At 40.1% G+C, this 22,356-nt stretch overlaps 1 protein-coding gene across 23 annotated transcripts in view; it reads right to left on the bottom strand.

Moving 5' to 3' along the window:
• ADAM32 (ADAM metallopeptidase domain 32) overlaps positions 1-20,608 on the bottom strand; it is a 207,246-nt gene extending 186,638 nt beyond the window's left edge. For 19 of the 23 annotated variants that reach the window (XM_063668672.1, XM_054499101.2, XM_063668673.1 and 16 more), the window contains exons 1-2: positions 20,305-20,593; positions 9,623-9,702 (exon numbers count right to left, since the gene is read on the bottom strand). In XM_063668672.1, the coding sequence (XP_063524742.1) occupies positions 9,623-9,702; positions 20,305-20,455 (231 nt within the window). In that variant the 5' untranslated portion in view covers positions 20,456-20,593. Of the gene's footprint in view, positions 1-9,622; positions 9,703-20,304 lie in introns of all 23 variants that reach the window. The other 4 variants (XM_063668681.1, XM_063668683.1, XM_063668690.1 and 1 more) reach the window with 2 other exon arrangements.
• Between the last annotated feature and the right edge of the window lie 1,748 nt (positions 20,609-22,356).

Genomic DNA, 22,356 nt, shown 5'->3' with positions numbered 1-22,356 from the left:
TCTCAAGTTAACAACCTAACATCACAACAAAAAGAACTAGAGAACTAAGAGCAAACAAACCCCAAAGCTAGAAGAAGACAAGAAATAACCAAAATCAGAGCAGAACTGAAGGAGATAGAGATATGAAAAATCCTTCAAAAAATCAATAAATCCAGGAGCTGGTTTTTGGAAAAAAAATAATAATATAGATAGACCACTAGCCTGACTAATAAAGAAGAAAAAGAGAGAAGATTCAAACACAATCAGAAATGACACAGGGGATATCACCACTGACCCCACAGAAATACAAACAATCATCAGAGAATACTATAAACACCTCTATGCACATAAACTAGAAAATCTAGAAGAAATGGAAAAACTCCTGGACACATACACCCTCCCAAGACTGAACGAGGAAGAAACTGAATCCCCGAATAGACCAATAACAAGTTTTGAAATTGAGGCAGAAATAAATAGCCTACCAACCAAAAAAAGCCCAGGATCAGATGGAATCACAGCTGAATTCTACCAGAGGTAAAAAGAAGAGAAAGAAAAGCTGGTACCATTTCTACTGAAACTATCTAAACAGTTGAAAAGAAAGGGACTCCTCCCTAACTCATTTTATGAGGCCAGTATCATCCTGATACCAAAACCTGACAGAGATACAACAAAAAAGGAAAACTTCAGGCCAATATCCCTGATGAACATCAGTGCAAAAATCCTGAATAAAATACTGGCAAACTGAATCCGCCTGCATATCCAAAAGCTTATCCACCATGATCAAGTAGGCTTCATCCCCAGGATGCAAGGTTGGTTCAACATATGCAAATTGATGAGTGTGATTCATCACATAAACAGAACTAAAGACAAAAACCAAATGATTATCTCAATAGATGCAGAAAAGGCCTTTGATAAAATTCAATATTGCTTCATGTTAAAAACCCTCAGTAAACTAGGTATTGAAAGAACATACCTCAAAATAATAAGAGCCATATATGACAAACCCACAGTCAGTATCATACTAAATGGGCAAAAGCTGGAAGCTTTTCCCTTGCAAACTGACACAAGACAAGGATGCGCTATCTCAATCCTATTCAATATAGTACTGGAAGTTCCGGCCAGGGCAATCAGGCAAGAGAAACAAATAAAGGATGTTCAAATAGGAAGAGAGGAAGTCAAATTGTCCTTAAGATGACATGATCCTATATCTAGAAAACCCCATCCTCTCAGCCCAAAAGCTTCTTAAGCTAATAAGCAACTTCAGCAAAGTATCAGGATACAAAATCAATGTGCAAAAATCACTAGCATTCCTATACACCACCAACAGGCAAGCAGAGAACCAAGTCATCAATTAACTCCCATTCACAACTGCTCCAAAAAGAATAAAATACCTAGGAATACAGCTAACAAGGGAAGTGAAGGACCTCTTCAAGGAGAACTACAAACCACTCCTCAAAGAAATCAGAGAGGACACAAAGAACTGGAAAAACATTCCATGCCCATGGATAGGAAGAATCAATATCATGAAAATGGTCATACTAATTTATGGCCTACCAAAAGTAATTTACAGATTCCATGTTCTTTCCATTAAACTACCATTGACATTCTTCACAGAATTAGAAAAACTATTTTAAGATTCATATGGAACCAAAAAAGAGCCCAAAGAGCCCAAATAGCCAAGACCCGAACTCAAGCAAGAAGAACGAAGCTGGAGGCATCATGCTACCTGACCTCAAACTACTACAAGGCTACAGTAACCAAAACAGCATGTTACTGGTACAAGAACAGACACATTGACCAATGGAACAGAATAGAGAACTCAGAAATAAGACCGCATGCCTACAACCATCTGATCTCTGACAAACCTGACAAAAACAAGCAATGGGGAAAGGATTTCCTATTTAATAAGTGGTGCTGAGAGAACTGGCAAACCATATGCAAAAAATTTAAACTGGACTCTTTCCTTACATCCTATACAAAAAGTAATTCAAGATGGATTAAAGACTTAAATGTAAAACCCAAAGTAATAAAAACTCTGTAAGAAAATCTAGGCAATACCATTCAGGACAAAGTTAGGGATAAAGATTTCATGATGAAAACACCAAAAGCAATTGCAACAAAAATTAACAAATGGGATCTAATTAAACTAAAAAGCTTCTGCGGGGCAAAAGAAAGTATGATCAGAGTGAACAGACAGCCTACAAAATGGGAGAAATTTTTGCAATCTACTCACTGTACACTAAAAATTACCAGATGAAGAATCAAGTACCCCTAGGATGAAGAATTCATTCTTGCATCAATTCCAAGTTCGAAATTCCATCTAAATATCACTTAAATCAGGTATGGTTGAGATTCAAGTTATGATTCATCCTGAGGCAAAATTCCTCTCCAGTTGTGAACCTGTGAAACCAGACAAGTTATGTGCTTCCAAAATACAATAGTAGGACAGGCATAGAATAGCTATTCCCATGCCAACAAGGAGAAACCAGAAAAAAAGGAAGGAGTGACAATCCCAACAAAGTCCAAAACCTAGCAAGACAAATTCCATTAGATCTTAAGATCTGACAAACATCGAATATCCAGAGTTTACAAGGAACTTAAGCAAATTTATAAGAAAAAACAAAAAACTCCATTAAAAAGTGGGCAAAGGATGTGAACAGACTCTTGTAAAGAGAAGACATACATGTGGCCAACAAACATATGAAAAAAACTCAACATCATTGCTCATTTGAGATATGCAAATCAAAACCACAATCAGATACCATCTTACACCAGTTAGAATGGTGATTATTAAAAAGTCATAAAACAACAGATACTGGCGATGTTGCAGAGAAAAAATAACACTTTTACACTGTAGGAGGGAATGTAAATTAGTTCAACCATTGTGGAAGACAGTGTGGCAATTCCTCAAAGACCTAGAGGCAGAAATACCATTTGACCTAGCAATCCCTTTACTGGGTATATAACCAAAGGAATATAAATTATTCTATTATAAAGATACATACACATGTATGTTTATTGCAGCACTATTCATAATAGCAAAGACATAGAAGCAACCCAAATGCCCATCAACAATAGACTGGATAAAGAAAATGTGGTTACATTGGCTGGGCGCAGTGGCTCACGCCTGTAATCCCAGCACTTTGCGAGGCCGAGGGCGGGTGGATCATGAGGTCAGGAGATCAAGACCATCCTGGCTAACACAGTGAAACCCCGCCTCTACTAAAAATACAAAAATTAGCTGGGCATGGTGGCAGGCACCTGTAGTCCCAGCTACTTGGGAGGCTGAGGCAGGAGAATGGCATGAACCCGGGAGGCAGAGCTTGCAGTGAGCAGCGATCACATCACTGCACTCCAGCCTGGTCTACAGAGCAAGACTCCGTCTCAAAAAGAAAAAAAAAAAAGAAAAAGAAAATGTGGTACATCTATACCATGGAATACTATGCAGCCATAAAAAGGAACAAGATCATGTCCTTTGCGGAGACATGGATAGAGTTGGAATCCATTATCCTCAGCAAACTAATGCAGGAACAGAAAACCAAACACTGCCTGTTCTCACTTATAAGGGAGAGCTGAATGATGAGCACATATGGACACATAGTGGGGAACAACACACAATGGGCCCTGTCAGAGAGCTGGGGGAGGGAGAGCATTAGGAAGTATAGCTAATGGATGCTGAGCTTATACCTAGGTAATGGGATGATACATGCAGCAACCCACCATGGCACACATTTACCTATATAACAAACCTGCACAACCTGCACATGCACCCCTGAACTTAAAATAAATGTTAAAGAAAAAAAAAAGAAGGCCAGGCACAGTGACTCATGCCTATAATCCCAGCACTCTGGGAGGCTGACGGAGGTGGATCACCTGAGGTCAGGAGATCAAGACCAGCCTGGCCAACATGGCAAAACCCTGTCTCTACTAAAAATACAAAAATTAGCTGGGTGTCATGGCATGTGCCTATAATCCCAGCTACCCGGAAGGCTGAGGTAGGAGAATCACTTGAACGCAGGAGGCAGAGGTTGCAGTGAGCCAAGATCGCGCCACTGCACTCTAGCCTGGGAGACAGAGTGAGACTCCATCTCAAACAAAAAAAAAAAAAGGAAAGAAAATTACCAAACTTTAATGACAGAAATTAAAGATCTAAATAAATGAAGGTATCATACATGTTCATAGATCAGAGCACTCAATATTGTAAAAAGAGCAATTCTCCCAAATTAATCTATACATATTAAATGTAATCTCTATCAAAATCCAAGCAACCTTTCTTGTAAAAATGGTCATGCAATATGGGAAATGAATTTGGAGGGAACCATAGGGAAGAATGTTATGGATTGAATTGTGCCCCCCCACCAAATCCATATGTTGAAAACCAAACCCCCAGTGTGGAGACAGGACCTTTAAGGAGATAGAGTTAAATGTGATCATAGAGGTATTTTTAGTTGTTCTAAAAATATATATGGAAATAAAAAGGACTTAGAATAGTCAAAGCAATTTTGGAAAAGATGAATAAAGAATGAAGGATTTACAATACCCAATTTCAAATCTTGCCCTAAAATGCACAATAATCAAAGCAATGAGATCTTGGTGCAAAGAAAGCCAGCTAGATAAATGGCAAAGACATAAAAGTCCACAAATAAACCTTTACATTTTTATTTACTTGATCTACAAAGGTATCAAAACAATTCAGTGGGGAAAGTATAGTCTTTTCTACAAACGGTGCTGGGAAAGTTGGATCCACAGGCAAAAAAACCTGAACTTATATCCTGACCTCACACCATATACAAAAGTTTACTCAAATTGGCTCACAGACTTATGAGCTAGTAGAAAACACAGAAGAAAATCTTTGTGAGCTTGGGTTAGGTAAAGACTTTATATTAGTCTGCTTAGGCTGCCATAATAAAATACTACAGGCATGGTGACATTAACAACAGAAATTTTAGGACCAGGTGTGGTGGCTCATGCCTGTAATCCCAACACTTTGGGAAGCCAAGGTAGGCAGACCACTTGAGGTCAGGAGTTCACGACTAGCCTGGCCAACATGGCAAAACCCCATCTCTACCTAAAAATAGCCAAGCATGGTGGCACATGCCTGTAATTCCAGCTACTTGGGAGGCTGATGCATGAGAATTGCTTGAACCTGGGAGTCAGAGGTTGCAGTGAGCCAAGATAGCGCCATTGCACTCCAGCATAGACAACAGAGGAAGACTCTATCTCAAAACAAAAACAAAAACAGAAATGTTATTTTCTCACAGTTCTGGATGTTAGAAGTCCAAGATAAATATGCCAGCAGGTTGGTTTCTGGTGAGGCCTCTCTTTACGGCATGTAGGTAGCTCTTTTCTCACTATGTTCTCATATGGCTTTTTGTCTGTGTATGCATGGAGACAGACAAGGACTTCTCGTATCTCTTCCTCTTCTTATAAGGACACCAGTCCAATCAGATTAAGGTTACACCTCTATGATCACATTTAACTCTATCTCCTTAAAGGTCCTATCTCCATACTGGGAGTTTGGTTTTCAACATATGGATTTGGCGGGGAACACAATTCAATTCATAACATTCTTCCCTATGGTGCCCCCCAAATTCATTTCCTTCTTGCATGGAAAAGCCCCAAAGCCTTAACTCATTCTAGCATCAATTCCAAGTTCAAAATTCCATCTAAATATCACTTAAATCAGGTATGGTTGAGATTCAAGTGATGATTCATCCTGAGGCAAAATTCCTCTCCAGTTGTGAACCTCTGAAACCAGACAAGTTATGTGCTTCCAAAATACAATAGTAGAACAGGCATAGAATAGCTATTCCCATGCCAACAAGGAGAAACCAGAAAAAAAAAAGGGGTGACAATCCCAACAAAGTCCAAAACCTAGCAAGACAAATTCCATTAGATCTTAAGGTTCAAGAATACTCTTCTTTGACAGGATGCTCTACCCTGCTGGGCCCACTTGGAGAGCAACTCTCCCATGGCCCTAGGGACTGGCCCCATCCCCTCAGCTCTGTAAAGCGGCTCTGCCCTCACAGCTCTGGGTGACAGCCTTGTTCCTGGGGTAATAAACAGTGACATTCTAGACTACTGAAACCAAGGAGGTGGCCCCACTCTCTGAAACCAGAGAATGCAGCCTTGCCTCCTGGGCCTGTAGCAGGAGTGGCAGCCCTGATGATCTCTGAATTGCTTTCAGGGTCATTCTTCTCTTTTTCTTTTTTTATTATACTTTAAGTTCTGGGGTACATGTGCAGAACATGCAGGTTTGTTACACAGGTATACATGTGCCATGGTGGTTTGCTGCACCCATCAACCCGTCATCTACATTAGGTATTTCTCCTAATGCTCTCCCTCCCCTAGCCCCCCACCCCCCGACCGGCCCCGGTGTGTGATGTTCCCCTCCCTGTGTCCATGTGTTCTCATTGTTCAACTCCTACTTATGAGTGAGAACATGCGGTGTTTGTGAAGAATGATGCATGTTTGAAGCCAGACAACTCTATTGTCCTATCCTGTAGAATCCCAGAAGTTAAACAGCATTCCTTCATTCTATCCAATTTTCTCTGTTCCCTTTAGTTCCAGTTGGCAGTGTTTCTGCTGATATAATCCCATCTCTGATCCTGGCTTCAGTTGACATGGCAGATTAAATAATGAGGAATCTTTTTATTGTCTGATTGTCCAGCTACACCTTTGGTGTTCTTTCTAAAACATCATTTCTCATTTTAAAAAATACAAAGTAGGCTGAAAATTTCTCAAATCTTCAAGTTCTTGTTCCTTTTTGCTAAATAATTCCTTCCATTTACCTCTCTTCTCTTGCATTTTGTATTTTCTATAAGCAGTGATGACAAAACAAGCCACATCTTCAGCATTTGGCTTAGAAATCTCCCCAGCTAAATACCCAAGGTTGTCCCCCACAATTTCTACCTTCTACCAAAGACTAGAACACAATTCAGCCAAGTTCTTTGCCACTTTTTAACAAGGATCTCCTTTCCTCCAGTCTCCAATAACATTTCTCATTTCCATCTGTGACCTCACTAGAAACACTCTTTTTTTTTTTTTGAGACACAGTCTCGCTCTGTCACCCAGGCTAAAGTGCAGTGGCCCAATCTCGGCTCACTGCAACCTCTGCCTCCTGGGTTCAAGCAATTCTCCTGCCTCAGCCTCCCGAGTAGCTGGGACTACAGGTGCCTGCCACCACGTCCAGCTAATTTTTGTATTTTTAGTAGAGACAGGGTTTCACCATGTTAGCCAGGTTGGTCTTGAACTCCTGACCTCAGGTAATCTGCCCACCTCAGCCTCCCAAAGTCCTGGGATTACAGGTGTGAGCCACCATGCCCGGCCCAGAAACACCTTTAATGTTCACATTTCTACCAGTTCTATTCTGTTTATAATGATATGTATATTCCCTAAGACTACAAAAGCTTTTTCTACAAGTCTTTTCTTTCTGATCCTTCGTTAGAATTAACTTTAGCATCCGTATTTATACCAACAGTCCCTTCAAGGCGATCTAGGCTTCTTCTTAGCATGTACTTCACCAGTCTTCTAGCCTCTACCCTTCACTCAGTTCCAAATCCACTTCAACATTTTTAGGTATTTGTTACAGCAGCACCCCACTTCACAATACCAAAATCGGATTACTCTGCTCAGGCTACCCAAACAAAATGCCACAGACAAGATGGCTTAACCAACAAAAATGTATTTTTTCACAGTTCTGGAGGCTGGAAGTCCAAGATCGAGGTGCCAACAGGGCTGATTTCTGGTGAGGCCTCTCCTCTTGGCTTGCAGACAGCTGCCTTCTTGTTGTATCCTTTCATGACCTTCACTTTGTATGCATGAACTCCTAGTATATTTCCTCTTCTTATAAGTACATCAGTCCTATTAGATTAATTAAAGCCCTACCCTTATGACCTCATATAATCTTAATTACCTCCATAAGGCCCTTGACCTCATGTAACCTTAATTACCTCCATAAGGCCCTATCTCCAAATATAGTCACATTAGGAGTTAGGGATTCAACATATGAATTTTGAGGGGCCACAATTCAGTCCATAACAGAGTTCTTAAATACAAAACCAAAAACAAGATCCATAAAAAGAAAATTTGATAAACTGAATGTCATCAAAATTGAAAATGTTTGTGTTTCAAAAAACACCACTGAGAAAAATGAAAAAGCAAGCCAGAAATTGGAAGAAAATAATTCCAAATAGAGAACTTGTGTCCAGAATATATGATGAATTCATAGAACTCAAAAATAAATAAACAACTAAATTTTAAAATAGAATAATTTGAGTAGGCATTCCACAAAAAAGGCATATAAATGGCTATTAGGCTCATGAAAAATACTCAACATAATTATTCATTAAAGAAATGCAAATTGAAGCCACAATTACATACCACTACACTCCCACTACAATAGCTTTAATCTGAAAGACAGAAAACGTCAAATGTTCACAAGTATGTGAAAAAACTGGAACACTCAAAAATTGCTGATGTGACATGTAAATTGGTACAGTCACTATGGAAAACAGTGTAGCAGTTTCCAAAAATGTTAAACACAAACTTATCATGTGCCCAGCAATTTCACTCCTAAGAATCTACCCAAGGGAAAATATATGTCCATACATGAATGTTCATAAAAGAATTATTCATAATACTCAATATCAGAAAACAATCCAAAGTCCATCAACTGGAGAAGGAGAATGGAAAAGCAAAATGTGGTATAGCCACATTTAAGATATAAAAATTAATAACCTGATAAAATGCTACAAAATGGATAATCCTAAGTGAAAAAAGTCTAATACAAAAGCTTACATATTGCATGTTGCCATTTATATAAAATGCCCTTAAAGAGGCAAATACATAGAGATAGACAACAGATCAGCAGTTGCCATGGGCTGGAGAAGAACTACAAATGTGCATGAGGGATCTTTTTAGGATTCATAGCAACATTCTACAACTGGACTGTGGTAATGTTTGCACAATTCTATTTATGTACTGCTGTAATAATTGTTGAGTTGTACACTTAAAATGTGTGAATTCTGTGATGTTGTAAATTGCACCTCAAGAAAACTGTTAAAAATAGAATATTATCAAAAGATTGGTCACTTATAAGCAAAGCTTGCTTAATTATATTTCTTTTTTTTAAATCTCCTAAGACACTTAACATATAGGTATGCACATGGCAAGTCTAGAGAAATAATTGCTAAATAAATCAATGAACAAAATAAAGTATTTCCCTTTCTAATAAAAATAGTAGAATGAAATGTTTCTTCTTGTCTGAGAATTGCTAGGTGTAGGGGTGGAGATTGAGAAACAGGCTTTAGTTAAAAGAAATTGTCTTAGACATTTTGGAGAAAATTATTCTCTTTGTGCTGATGTCCTAGATATCACTCAGATAAAACACTTAATTCTACATTCTCTTCTATATGTAAACTTTTAAAAATAATTTACCATAAGAAAATGACAAACATTAAAAAAAATACAGACCATTCTAATTTACCTATTTGCTTTTTACCATCAAAGCTTTTAATTCCTATCAGTAGAAATACGAGAGACATTATATTCATATTAAAATGGGCTTGACATATTTCATAGCTATATAATAAAAATAAGAAATTTCATATAAACATTTAGGTTGTGAAAAAATATCTCTTACATATTCTATTTCTGAACTGTCATTTGTATTTGTTTGGATTTTCTCTGGAATTACGATTTGTAGCAGTGAATTTTGAAAACCTGAAGAGATAAAAAAAAAAAAAGTTAGTAACCTTGCCTTAAATTTGACTAAATATCTGTTCAGTTTCTCTCATAAAGTTTACTTGTGCAGGTATGGGTGGCTCATCACTGTGTACTTCTATAAAAAGCTTGAAAACACTTAATTTGAAAAACAGACAAGATACTTATAAAAGAACAAAAAAGGAGAAGAGAAGAGGTATGCAGCTCGCACAAAATGTGTGGTTCCTGAAGAAAATAGAAAATACACATCAAAAAAATCAAAGACATACTTCAAAAACTTTTTCCTGAAATAAAAGATTAAAAACAACAGACTAGCAAGTATACTGTATTTCAGGAATAACTGATCATTACTTTAAACTAAAACATATTCTACTGTAATTGTTGGGTTTCCAAGATAAAGAATTCCTTGAAAATATGATAGAAAGAAAAAAAAGAAAATCATGTTATGTATAAGGGGAGATAAGCAGGCTGGCTTGAGAATTTTTACCACAGTATTTAATATTAAAAGACTAAAGAACAATGTCTAAAAAGGAACTTTAAGAAAAGACAGTGAAGACCCTATAAATGTGTACCCAGCAAAAAGGCCATTAAATATAAAGGCAGAAGATAGATATTTACAAGCAAAACTCAAAAAAAAAAAGTTCACATGTGTCTACCACAAAAGTCAGAGACATTTCTCCCAATAAAAATATCAGCAGAGTTGTGGTAAAATGCCTAACAGTGAGAAAAAAAAAAATCTTAAATATAGACTAAAGACTAAAACAACTGTGGGAATCACAGTTATATAACAGATGCAAATGTTAAAAGCTCTGGTTACATAAACATAATATATACAACTTTAGCAACTGTAGCAGAAGAAGAGGAAGATCATATAAGCATACTGATTTCCTTAAATCTGCTTAACAGGGCCGGGCACGGTGGCTCACGCCTGTAATCCCAGCACTTTGGGAGGCCAAGGCAGGTGGCTCACGAGTTCAGGAGTTCCAGATCAGCCTGGCCAACATGGTGAAACCCCGTCTCTACTGAAAATACAAAAATTGGCCGGGCATGGTGGCATGTGCCTGTAGTCCCAGCTACTCCGGAGGCTGAGGCAGGAGAGTTGCTTGAACCTGGGAGGTGGAAGTTTCAGTGAGCCAAGATCACGCTACTGCACTCCAGCCTGGGTGCCAAAGCGATACTCCGTCTCAAAAAAAAAAAAAAGAAAAGAAAAAAGAAAAACAAAATCTGCTTAACAGTGTGATCCAAAAAATGTGACTTAAACCTAAAAACAAGCAGTATAAGTAGAAACTGTTCAATGACATAAAGGTACCGAAAAATTCAGATTAAAAGTAACCATAGTCAGCCAGACAAGGTGGCTCGCGCCTGTAATTCCAGCACTTAACGAGGCCAAGGCAGGCGGATCATCTGAGGTCAAGAGTTCAGCCTGGCCAACATGGTGAAACCGCTTCTCTACTAAAAATACAAAAATTAGCAGGACGTGGTGGCGCATGCTTGTAATCCCAGCTACTCGGAAGGCTGAGGCAGGAGAATCACTTGAACCCAGGAGGCAGAGATTATAGTGAGCCAAGATCACACCACTGCACTCCAGCCTGGGCAACAGAGAAAGACTCTGTCTCAAAAAAAAAGTAACCATAATCATTAAATGCCACAACTAACATCATACTAAATGGGGAAAAGTTGAAAGCCTTTTCTCTAAGAACTGGAACAAGACAAGGATGCCCACTCTCACCACCTCCATTCAACATAGCACTAGGAGTCCTAGCCAGAGCAATCAGGCAAGAGAAAGAAATAAAAGGCATCCAAATAGGAAGAGAGGAAGTCAAACTCTCTCTCTTCACAGACGATATGATTCTACACCTAGAAAACCCTATAGTTTCTGCCCAAAGGCTCCTAGATCTGATAAGCAACTTCAGTAAAGTTTCAGGATACAAAATCAATGTACAAAAATCACTAGCATTTCTATACACCAGCAACAGCCAAGCCGAGAGCCAAATGAAGAACAGGATCCCATCCAAAATAGCCACAAAAAGAACAAAATACCTAGGAATACAGCTAACCATGGAGGTGACCCTACAAGGAGAACTGCAAAACACTGCTCAAAGAAATCAGAGATGACACAAACAAATGAAAAAACATTCCATACTCATGGATAGGAAGAATCAACATTGTTAAAAGGCCCATACTGCTCAAAGCAATTTACAGATTCAGTGCTATTTCTATCAAACCACCAATGTCAGTTTTTCACAGAATTAGAAAAAACTATTCTAAAATTCATATGGAACCATAAAAGAGCCCAAAGAGCCAAAGCAATCCTAAGCAAAAAGAAGAAAGCAAGAGGCCTCACACTACCTGTCTTCAAACTATACCACAAGGCTACAGTAACCAAAACAGCATGGTACTGGTACAAAAACAAACACATAGACCAATGGAACAGGTTAGAAAACTCAGAAATAAAGCCACACACCTATAACCATCTGATCTTTGACAGTCAACAACAAGCAATGGAGAAAGGACTCTCTATCCAATAAATGGTGCCAGGATAACTGGCTACTTGTATGCAGAAGACTGCAAATGAACCTTTTGCCATATTCAATAATTAATGCAAGATGGATTAAAGACCTAAATGTAAAACTTAAAACTATAAATACCTTAGAAGAAAACCCAGGACATGCCATTCTAGACATCTTTGCCTTGGCAAAGGTTTCATGATGAAGACTCCAAAAGCAATTGCAACAAAAACAAAAATTGAGAAGTGGGACTTCATTAAACTAAAGAGCTTCTGCACAGCAAAAGAAATTACCAACCAGGTAAACAGGCAACCTGCAGAATGCAGAAAATATCAACAAACTATGCCAACAAAGGTCTAATATCTGGACTCTATAAGGAGCTTAAACAATTCAACAAGCAAAAAACAACCCCATTAAAAAATGGGCCAATGACATGAACAGACTCTTCTCAAAATAAAACATACATGTGGCCAACAAGCATATGAAAAACTTATCATTAGAAAAATGAAAGTCAAAACAACAGTGACATAGCATCTCACACCAATCAGAATGACTTATTAAAAAGTCAAAAAATAATAGGTGTTGGCAAGGTGGCAGAGGAAAGAGAATGCTTATACACTGCTGGCAAGAATGTAAGTTAGTTCAACCACTGTGGAAAGCAGTGTGATTTCTCAAGGAACCTAAAACAGAACTCCCATTTGACCCAGCAGTCCCATTACTGAGTATATACCCAAGGGAATATAAATCATTCTACCATAAAGACACATGCACACGTATATTCATTGCAGCACTTTTCACAATAGCAAAGACATGGAATCAACCTAGATATCCATCAGTGGTGGACTGGATAAAGAAAATGTTGTATATATACACCATGGAATACTATACAGCCATAAAAAATGAAATCACGTCCTTTGCAGCCACATGGTTGCAGCTGGAGGCCACTATCCTAAACAAATTAACACAGGAACAGAAAACCAAATACAACATATTCTCACTTATGAGCAGAGGCTAAACACTGAGTACACATGGATGCAAAGAGGGGCACAATAGAACCAAAACTTACTTGAAGGTGGAGGATGGGAGGAGGGAGAGGACTGAAAAACTACTTATCAGATACTATGCTCACTACCTGGGTAATGAAATCATTTGTACATAGAACCCCAGTGACACACAATTTACCCATGTAACAAACCTGCATATGCACCTCCAAACCTAAAATTAAAGTTGGAAGAAAAAATGAAATAAAACTTATGAAAAAAATTTTTAAACATGATTCCTTGCTTTGACTGGGAATCAGGGAATTCTGAAGTGGCAGACAATGGATGGTAACATTTGACTCTCAGAGACAGGTGAGCACAATTACCAGAAGAAGCCACAAGGACAGAGTGAAAAACAAAATGCTTTCACCTACAGAGATCCTTGGTAGTATCTAACTGATCACAGAGTCCCTAGGAATGAACTAGATGAGCACTCTCGTCAAGAAAATTCTAGCTTGTGATGTGCAGAAACTGATGCAATCACCACGAGGACTCACAGCCTCTTCCCTTGTTCCTACACCTGACACAGTTCAGAGGCTTACAGCCTTTTCATTAAGGAGTGAGAGTCCTCTTTAGGAAGAACCTTGCCATGCAACCACAGGAATGTGCTGCGAATCCTCCCCTGCAGACTCTTCCATAGTGTCCTGTGTCCTTTTACCATGATGACTATGCCCAGGGGAGGGGAAATAGCCAGACTTTCAGGGAGTATTATTTACTGACTCTGAACTGACACTAATCCTGAGGACTCAAAATACCAGCATGGTCCATTGATCAGAACAGGGACTTATATAGATCAAGGGATAAATTGTGACCTGGATCCATCAATGGTGAATGAAATTATAGTTTTTGTGAAATGAACTAGCTCGTTGAAATTAAAGTCTCATTAGTTAGTTCATGTGAAATTATAGTTGATTAGTAAAAAAAATATAGATTCCAATGTGTTGATTTGTTGAAACAAATCAACACGGCTCCTAATACCTAATATGCAGTTATTGACCTGGCAAATGTTATTTTCAATTCCAATCAGCAATGGTAACAAATGCCTTCATCTGACAAGAACAATAATACGTTTTTCACCACCTTCCCTTCAAGCTGTCAACTGTCCTGTTGTAGCACAGAGGGACACTGACCGTTTTGATTTCCCATTAGAACATCATGCTGGTCAAGTTGCATGATGTGAAAGACATCATGCTAATATATTTAGTGAGCAAGAAGTAGCAAGTGCCCTAGATGTTTCAGTAAGATATATGCATGCCAGAATGTGGTAGAAGAACCTACGGAGGTTTCAGGGATAGTTACAACCCCAAAGTTTCTTGGGGTCCAGTGGTTGCAGCATGCTGAGATATCCTGTACCAAGTGAGATGCTAGTGGCTACATCTTGCATAGCCCACCACAAAAAAACAGAGTCACAATGAGTGGCAGGCCTTTTTGAGTTTTTGAATTCAGAGATACTACATACAGTTTTGGGGTGTGAGAGCCTGAATCATTTATCGGGTGACTGGTAAAACTGTCAAAATTGACTTGGACCCAGCGCAAGAGAAGAATCTGCAGCAAGTTCAAGATATAGATGGCACTGCCCTGCTTCAGTGTGATGACACAGGACACCCTGAAGTACCCACTGTACTGACACTCATAGTGTTACTCATGTTGCTGCAGTCATCTGGCAGCTCTCCTAGGCCTGGAGAGACTAAGACGACCCCATTCATGTTTTTTGACTGAACGGCCTAGGTTGAGTCATCTCCGTTTCACACATCCTCTTATCGTCCTAGTCTAGGATTCTTCATGTAGCAGTCAAGACAGTGCTTCAAGAGAGCAGAGAGGAAGCTGCAAAGCCTCTTGAGGCATAGACGTGGAAGTCTCACAACTCATTTCTACCACATTCAAATGGCCAGAGCAAGTAATGAGGCCAACCAGATTCAGAGAATGAAGAAATACATTCTACCTCTCAATGGGAGGAATGACAAAGAAATGTTGCAAAACGGAAGCACACACAGGGATGGAGGAAGTGTTAAGGCCATCGCCATCTTTGCAAACAATCAATTCAACACATGTGATACGGCTTTCTACTGTTACTAGTCTGTGCGTTTCATCGTTAATTATTGGTGCCCACATCTCTATAAATAGTCCCATAGCTAAACTCTCTTTATTTAAACCCTTTCAGTGTATCCTCAGTCTCATGACAGGTCTCTAACTGAGACCTACCTGTGTACTTCGAGGGCAAGGGGGTGGTGATAGTTTAACGTCTACTAAATGTGGCATTTCAAATGAATGGGAGAATGATGTAATATCAGTATTCATTATCCGTTTGGAAAAATACAAATATAGTTTCATATCTAGCACCACAGTGTGGATTACAAGACTTCATGTACAAAGTTACAAAACTGTTAGAAAGACTGAAAGGCTAAATTTTCTAAAGTTGTAAAATAACTTTAAGAAAGTATGGGAAACTATTTGTTTTAATCATTGTACCAAGGGAAGCCTTAATACGGAAAACAAAATGCAGAAGCCATAAGAAAGTGTTGATAAACTTAGTACAAAAATCAGGATATCACAAATGAAAAGATCAATAACACATTGAAGAAAACTTGTGCAAGATATAAAAAAATGATTAATATCCAAAATATATAAAAATAGATGACATACATAAATTTATACAATATGTTTTCATCATTTATAATTTACTTCAAAAAGGATCATATATGTCTATATTTACACATATTTATATCTAAGTGTCTAGAGAAAAGTCCAGAAGAGTACCATCAAACTGATAAACATAGTCGTTTTCTTTAAAAGTATAGTAAAATTGAGAATCAGGAAAGATGGTAACATATAGGGTAGCCTCTTTTACTTCATTTTGAATGTAATCACATATTACTAAATAAAAATTATTAACAAGTTTATAATTATTTTTAAAGTTCCAGGATTTTGATCCAGAAATATATATGTTTAGAAATATCCAGAGATTATTCTGATGTAAAGCCAAATTTGGCCTCAACTATCCCACCTTAGGAAAAGACTGATACATAAATGCGTATGTCACTTCAAAAATCTAGCAGGTATCATAGCTTTTACATTAAATTTAGGCAAAGCCTCAGAATCATTTTCAACAAAACATTGTAGGTAGTCACTGCTACTCCATCGGATGTCAGCTTTTCCCAACTGGTTCTTTCTTTTTTTCTTTTTTTTTTTTTTTTTTTTTTTTGAGAAAGAGTCTTGCTCTGTCGCCCAGGCTGGAGTGCAGAGGTGCGATACTGGCTCACTGCAACCTCCGCCTCCCAGGTTCAAGCAATTCTGCTTCAGCTGGGATTACAGGCATGTCCCACCACAACCAGCTAATTTTTGTATTTCTTTAGTAGAGATGGGGTTTCACCATGGCCAGGCTGGTCCGGAACTCCTGGCCTCAAGTGATCCACCCGCCTTGGCCTCCCAAAGTGCTGGGATTACAAGCGTAAGCCACCATTCCCAGCCTCTTCCCAATTTGTTCTATGTCAAGACTACCCCAATCAAAATCCCAGCAAGCTATTTTGTGGATATCAACCAACATATTCTACAGTTTACATGAGGAGGTAAAAGACCCAGAATAGCCAACTCATTATTGGGGGATAACAAAGTCCAGAAGAGGAAATGGACATACCTATACCATTGGGCCTAACAGTTTCCTTTGTAAGTACATATCCAAGAGAAATGAAAACATATGTCCACACAAAAACTGGTACATGAAGGTTCCTAGCAGCATTATTCCTAACAGCCAAAAATTGGAAATAATCAAATGTCCATCAACTGATGAATCGGTAAACAAACGGGTGAATATATACAATGAAATATTATTCAGTCACAAAAAGGAATGAAGTTCTAATGCATTCTACAACAGAGATGAACCTTGAAAACATTATGCAAGTGAAATAAGCCAGACAAAAAAGGTCATATTTTGTATGATTCCATTTATATGAAATACCCAGAATAGGTAAATCCAAAGGGACAGTGGCTGCCAGATAAATCCAAAGCAGATCAGTGGCTGCCAGGGGCTGGATGGAGGAGGACATGAGGAGTGACAGCTTAATGTGAAAATGCCATCCCCAAATTGCTGAGCAAGATCCCTCAGCTGATGGGACCATCAGCAGTTTGGAGCTGGCATTTTCATTTGAAAGTTTAAATTCTCTCTTCTGAGTTATAATAAAAAAGACAGCCAGGATTTCTTACACTTGTAGTTATGCATATAATTTATAATATGACAGCATTAATAACAGAAGTTCTCATTCATTGCTGCGGTGAATGCAAATGGTACAGCCACTTTGGAAGACAGCTTGGCAGTTTCTTTAAAAACTAAATATACTCTTATCATATGATCCAGCAATAGCATTTCTTGGTATTTACCCAAATGAGTTGAAAACTTATGTCCACACAAAAACCTGCACATAGATGTTTATAGCAGCTTTATTCATAACTGCCAAAGCTTAGAAGCAACCAAGATGTCATTTGGTAGGTAAATGGATACATAAACTGTGGTAGATCCAGACAATTGAATGTTATTCAGCACTAAAAATAAATAAGCGGCCGGGTGCAGTGGCTCATGCCTGTAATCCTAGCACTTTGGGAGGCCAAGGTGGGTGGATCACTTGAAGTCAGGAGTTCGAAACCAGCCTGGTCAACATAGTGAAACCCCGTCTCTACTAAAAATACAAAAAAATTAGTTGGGCATGGTGGCAGGCACCTGTAATCCCAGCTATTTGGGAGGCTGAGGCAGGAAAATTGCTTGAACCCGGAAGGCGGAGGTTGCAGTGAGCCACGATCCTGCCACTGCACTCCAGCCTGGGCGACAGAGTAAGACACCATCTCAAAAAAACAATTAAATAAGTAAATAAGCTATCAAGCCATGAAAAGGCATGGGAGAACCTTAAATGCATATTATTAAGTAAAAAAAAGTCTATCCAAAATGGCTACATATTATATGATTTCAAATACATGACATTCTGGAAAAGGCAAAACTATGAAGACTAAGGAGATGAGCTGTTGACAGCCGCAGTAGGGAGGGAGGGATAAATAAGCAGAACACACGGGATTTGTAGGGCAGTGAAACTATTCTGTATAATACTACAATGGTGGATACATGTCGTTGTACATTTGTCAAAACCATAGAATGGGCAACGTGGAGAATGAACCCTAATGCAAACAAACTGTGGACTTTGGATGATAACAATGTGTCAGGATCCCATGGTGCCAGATGTTGATAGTGGGAGAAGTTGTGCATATTTGGGAACAGGGGCTATATGGGAACTCTTTCAGCTCAATTTTGCTATGAACCTAAACCTGCTCTAAAAAATAAAGTTTATTAATATTTTTTATTTTATTTTATTTTTTGGGACAGAGTTTTGCTCGTCACCCAGGCTGGAGTGCGATGGTGCCATCTCAGCTCACTGCAACTCCTGCCTCCTGGGTTCAACCAATTGTCCTGCCTCAGCTTCCCAAGTAGCTGGGATTACAGGCACGCACCACCACACCCAGCTAATTTTTTTGTATTTTAGTAGCGATGGGGTTTCACCATGTTGGCCAGGCTGATCTCGAACTCCTGACCTCACTCAGGTGATCCACCCGCCTCAGCCTCCCAAAGTGCTGGGATTACAGGCGTGAGCCACCGCGCCTGGCCATTACTTTTATTTTTAATGAATGAAATACACATTCTTCCATTTCTATTTTAATTTCTAATATGTTAAACATTGATATAAATCCACATAAACAAAAGCTCCTTAAGAATCTCAATAATTGTTCATGTATAAGGGAGTTCTGAACCCAAAAACTTTGACAACCACTGCATTAAAATTTTGTACGTGTTATGAACTGAATGTATCCCACAAAATTCTATGTTGATCCCTACCCACAATATGACAGTATTTGGTTATGGCCTTTGGGAGGTAAGCAGGGTTTTAGGCATAGAGTGGGACCCTCATGATGAGATTCATGCCCTTATAAGATGAGACATCAGAGAATTTGCTCCTCCTGTCTTTCCCTGTACACAAAGAAAAGGTCCTGTGAATACGCAGGGAGAAGGTAGCTGTTTACAAGCCAGGAAGAGAACACTCACTCCAATCTAACCAGGCTGACACCCTGGCCTTGACCACACCTCTGCTATGCTGCAGAGGTAATTATGGCAGGATAGGAAGAAGAGTAGGAAGAGTTCTCAAAAATTTACAGTATCACCAGGGAGGCTTACATGCAAGTAAAATGTTTGGATATGCCCGTATTTTCCTTCTCTTATAACATACTATTCTGAATCTTGTCAGCCAGAGTCAGTACATAGCATGTCTTACTTCCTCCCTCTCCACAGTGGTCCATTTGCATTGTTTGGAGGTAACCACAGTTTATTTAGCAGTTCTCTTACTAATGAACTTTTACAGTTTTTCAATCATTTTGCTGTTAAGTACTATATTAGTCAGCTCCCACTGCCATAACAAAATAGTGTAGACTGCATGGCTTAAACAACAGAAATTTATTTTCCTCATAGTTCTGGAGAACTATGAGCTGGAGTCTCCCTCTGTTGCCCACTGCACTCCAGCCTGGGCGACAGAAGGGACTCGGTCACACACAAAAACAATTTTTTTAATTTATAAAAAAGACAGGATCTCTGTCGCCCAGGCTGGAGTCCAGTGGGGGCAATCTTGGCTCACTGCAGCCTCCACCTCCTGGACTCACGTGGTCCTCCTCCCTCAGCTTCCCGGGTAGCTGGGACCACAGGTGCGCACCACCACCTCGGAACATTTTTTAAAATTTGTTTGTAGAGATGGGGTCTTGCTGTGTTGCCCAGGCTGGTCTCCAACTCCGAGGTCAAGCAATCAGCTCGCCTCAGCCTCCCAAAGCCCTGGGATTACAGGCGTGAGCCCTGGTGCTGGGCCCTGAGTCGCTTCTCCATCCGGACGGGGCGCCTAATCCCCCGGAAAAGGCCCCATTGCCAGGGTGACAGGACCAAAGGGACCCAGGCAGGGAGGGCCCCGGGCTTTGCAGGGAGTCGGGCCGCAGTGTGACGAGCGCCCGGACTAGCGTCCGGGTCTGAGCTGGCTCACCGGGTCTTGACGCCAGGAGGCCGCAGAGCCAGGCCAGCAGCAACCAGAGGCGGAACATAGTGCGGCTTCGGGGCTGCCAGCGGGAAGCCGTTGGGACGCCGGGAGTTGCCGGGGACGCGCGGACGCCGGGGGCCGCTTCCCGCACGTTCATGGGACAGCGTTCTCCGGAGGCCCCGGAGCCCGGGGTGCTCTCGGTGTTTAGCGTCCGGAACACGAAGGGCCCGCAGCGTGCGCCCCGAGGCTAAAACATCCAGCTCCCTTCCCGGCGCACCCCAGCCGCGTGGTTGCTGGAGCCACTGACCACCCAGCGCCCTCTGTCGAGATCGCGCTTGTAGTCCTCCTCTAACTTTTCGCTTTGCGTTGCTGGACCTTAAGAACTGACACACTTATTCACAGTCAGCGTGTGCTCTCCTGCACCAGACACTTCCCAGTTGCTTTGTTTTTGGGACGGGGGTGCTCACTATTCTGCCCAGGCTGGTCTCGAACTCCTGGGTTCAAGCGATCCTCCCTCCTCAACTTCCTGAGTAGCTGGGATTACGGGCATCCGCCACCGTTCGGGGCTTCCTAGGTCCTTTCAAAAGCGAATATGTAATACTTTCTGAATTAAAATCTATATACACACCTAAATATATATTCATATTTGCCAAACCTGTTTCTAATATTTTTTCAAAACTATTTAGCCAGATGTGTGAATATTCCAAAGAAGGGAAGAGTGAGCCGCTTTTCAATATGAAACGCCAGCTCTTCATATTTTTGAAGAGCGCCAGCTGCATTTTTTTCCCCACTGACGCTGCCCAAATGGACTTCACAACCAGGCTTTTTCCTCCAATCTGGTTCTCCGCAGGCCATTGGCTAAAACTCATGTGATGTCATTCTATTGTTCAGAAACTTCTCAGTGCAATAAATACTCATTTCATGTAGTGAAAGAGATAGAGAAGATTCTTGCCCACAATTACAGTACTTACATTCCAGTAGAAAATTCTAGCCTCAGCATAGTAATTTTTCTGAACTCAGACCGGAACCTGCCACTTAATTTCTCCTATCCCCAGTGCTTTAGCAGCTGACTTTGGGTCTTTCCTAAACACTGCTTTATTCCCTGGAACTGCAATGCCTCCTCCTTCCCAGCCTCACACCAGGTCTCCATCTGTATGCATTAGCTTTTCATTCTTTTCTAATCCCAAAGAATGGATTAATTTCTCATACTACGTAATAGGCCAACACATAAACTAAAAGGCCTCATGGGAACAGAGAAAAATCTCACTTGGGGAACTAACACATTTAAAGTGAAGATGTGATTTTTATGGATGCACACAATTTCAACAGGGCAATCTACACCTGAAATTAATAGCGTGAACAAAAACAAGGCAACAGGCCAGGTGAGGTGGCTCACGCCTGTAATGACAGCACTTGGGGAGGCCGAGGTGGTTGGATCACCAGAGGTCAGGAGTTCAAAACCAGCCTGGTCAACATGGTGAAACCCTGTCTCTACTAAAAAATACAAAAATTAGCCGGGCATGGTGGTGGGCGCCTGTAATCTCAGCACTTGAGGAGGCTGAGGAAGGAGAATCGCTTGAGCCCAGGAAGTGGAGGTTGCAGTGAGCTGAGATCGTGCCATTGCCCTCCAGCCTGGGTGACAAGAGCAAAACTCCATGTGGGGCAGGTGGGGGTGGGTGGGGCGGGGAACAAAGCAACAAAAAAATACACTGAGCTTGTATCTCAATAGGAACAGCCAATGCTAAGCTAACATTGCTTTTAGGCAGCTGCTGAGCCACAGCTAGTTTCCTCTTGCTTTGTAACAAACAGAAGAGCAATTACAGTAAATGCTTCAACTCATCAATTAGTGGTAAGTATTCTGAATGAATTTCTGGTTCTTATATTATTTTGTTCTTTCTTACTCCTCAACCTTTCTGGTTTGTATCTTTAATAGGGTTGATTTTGTATTATTCTTGTGTGTATGGCTCTCTTCATAACAGAGGATGCACTTCTAAAAGTCAGGAAACATATCCTATCCAGAACTTAGATATCACAGTACCTAATACAGTGCCTGAAAAA

This window comes from Pongo pygmaeus, chromosome 7, assembly GCF_028885625.2.
Source record: "Pongo pygmaeus isolate AG05252 chromosome 7, NHGRI_mPonPyg2-v2.0_pri, whole genome shotgun sequence".
NCBI lineage: Eukaryota > Metazoa > Chordata > Mammalia > Primates > Hominidae > Pongo > Pongo pygmaeus.
This window is presented reverse-complemented; position numbering and strand designations above follow the sequence as displayed.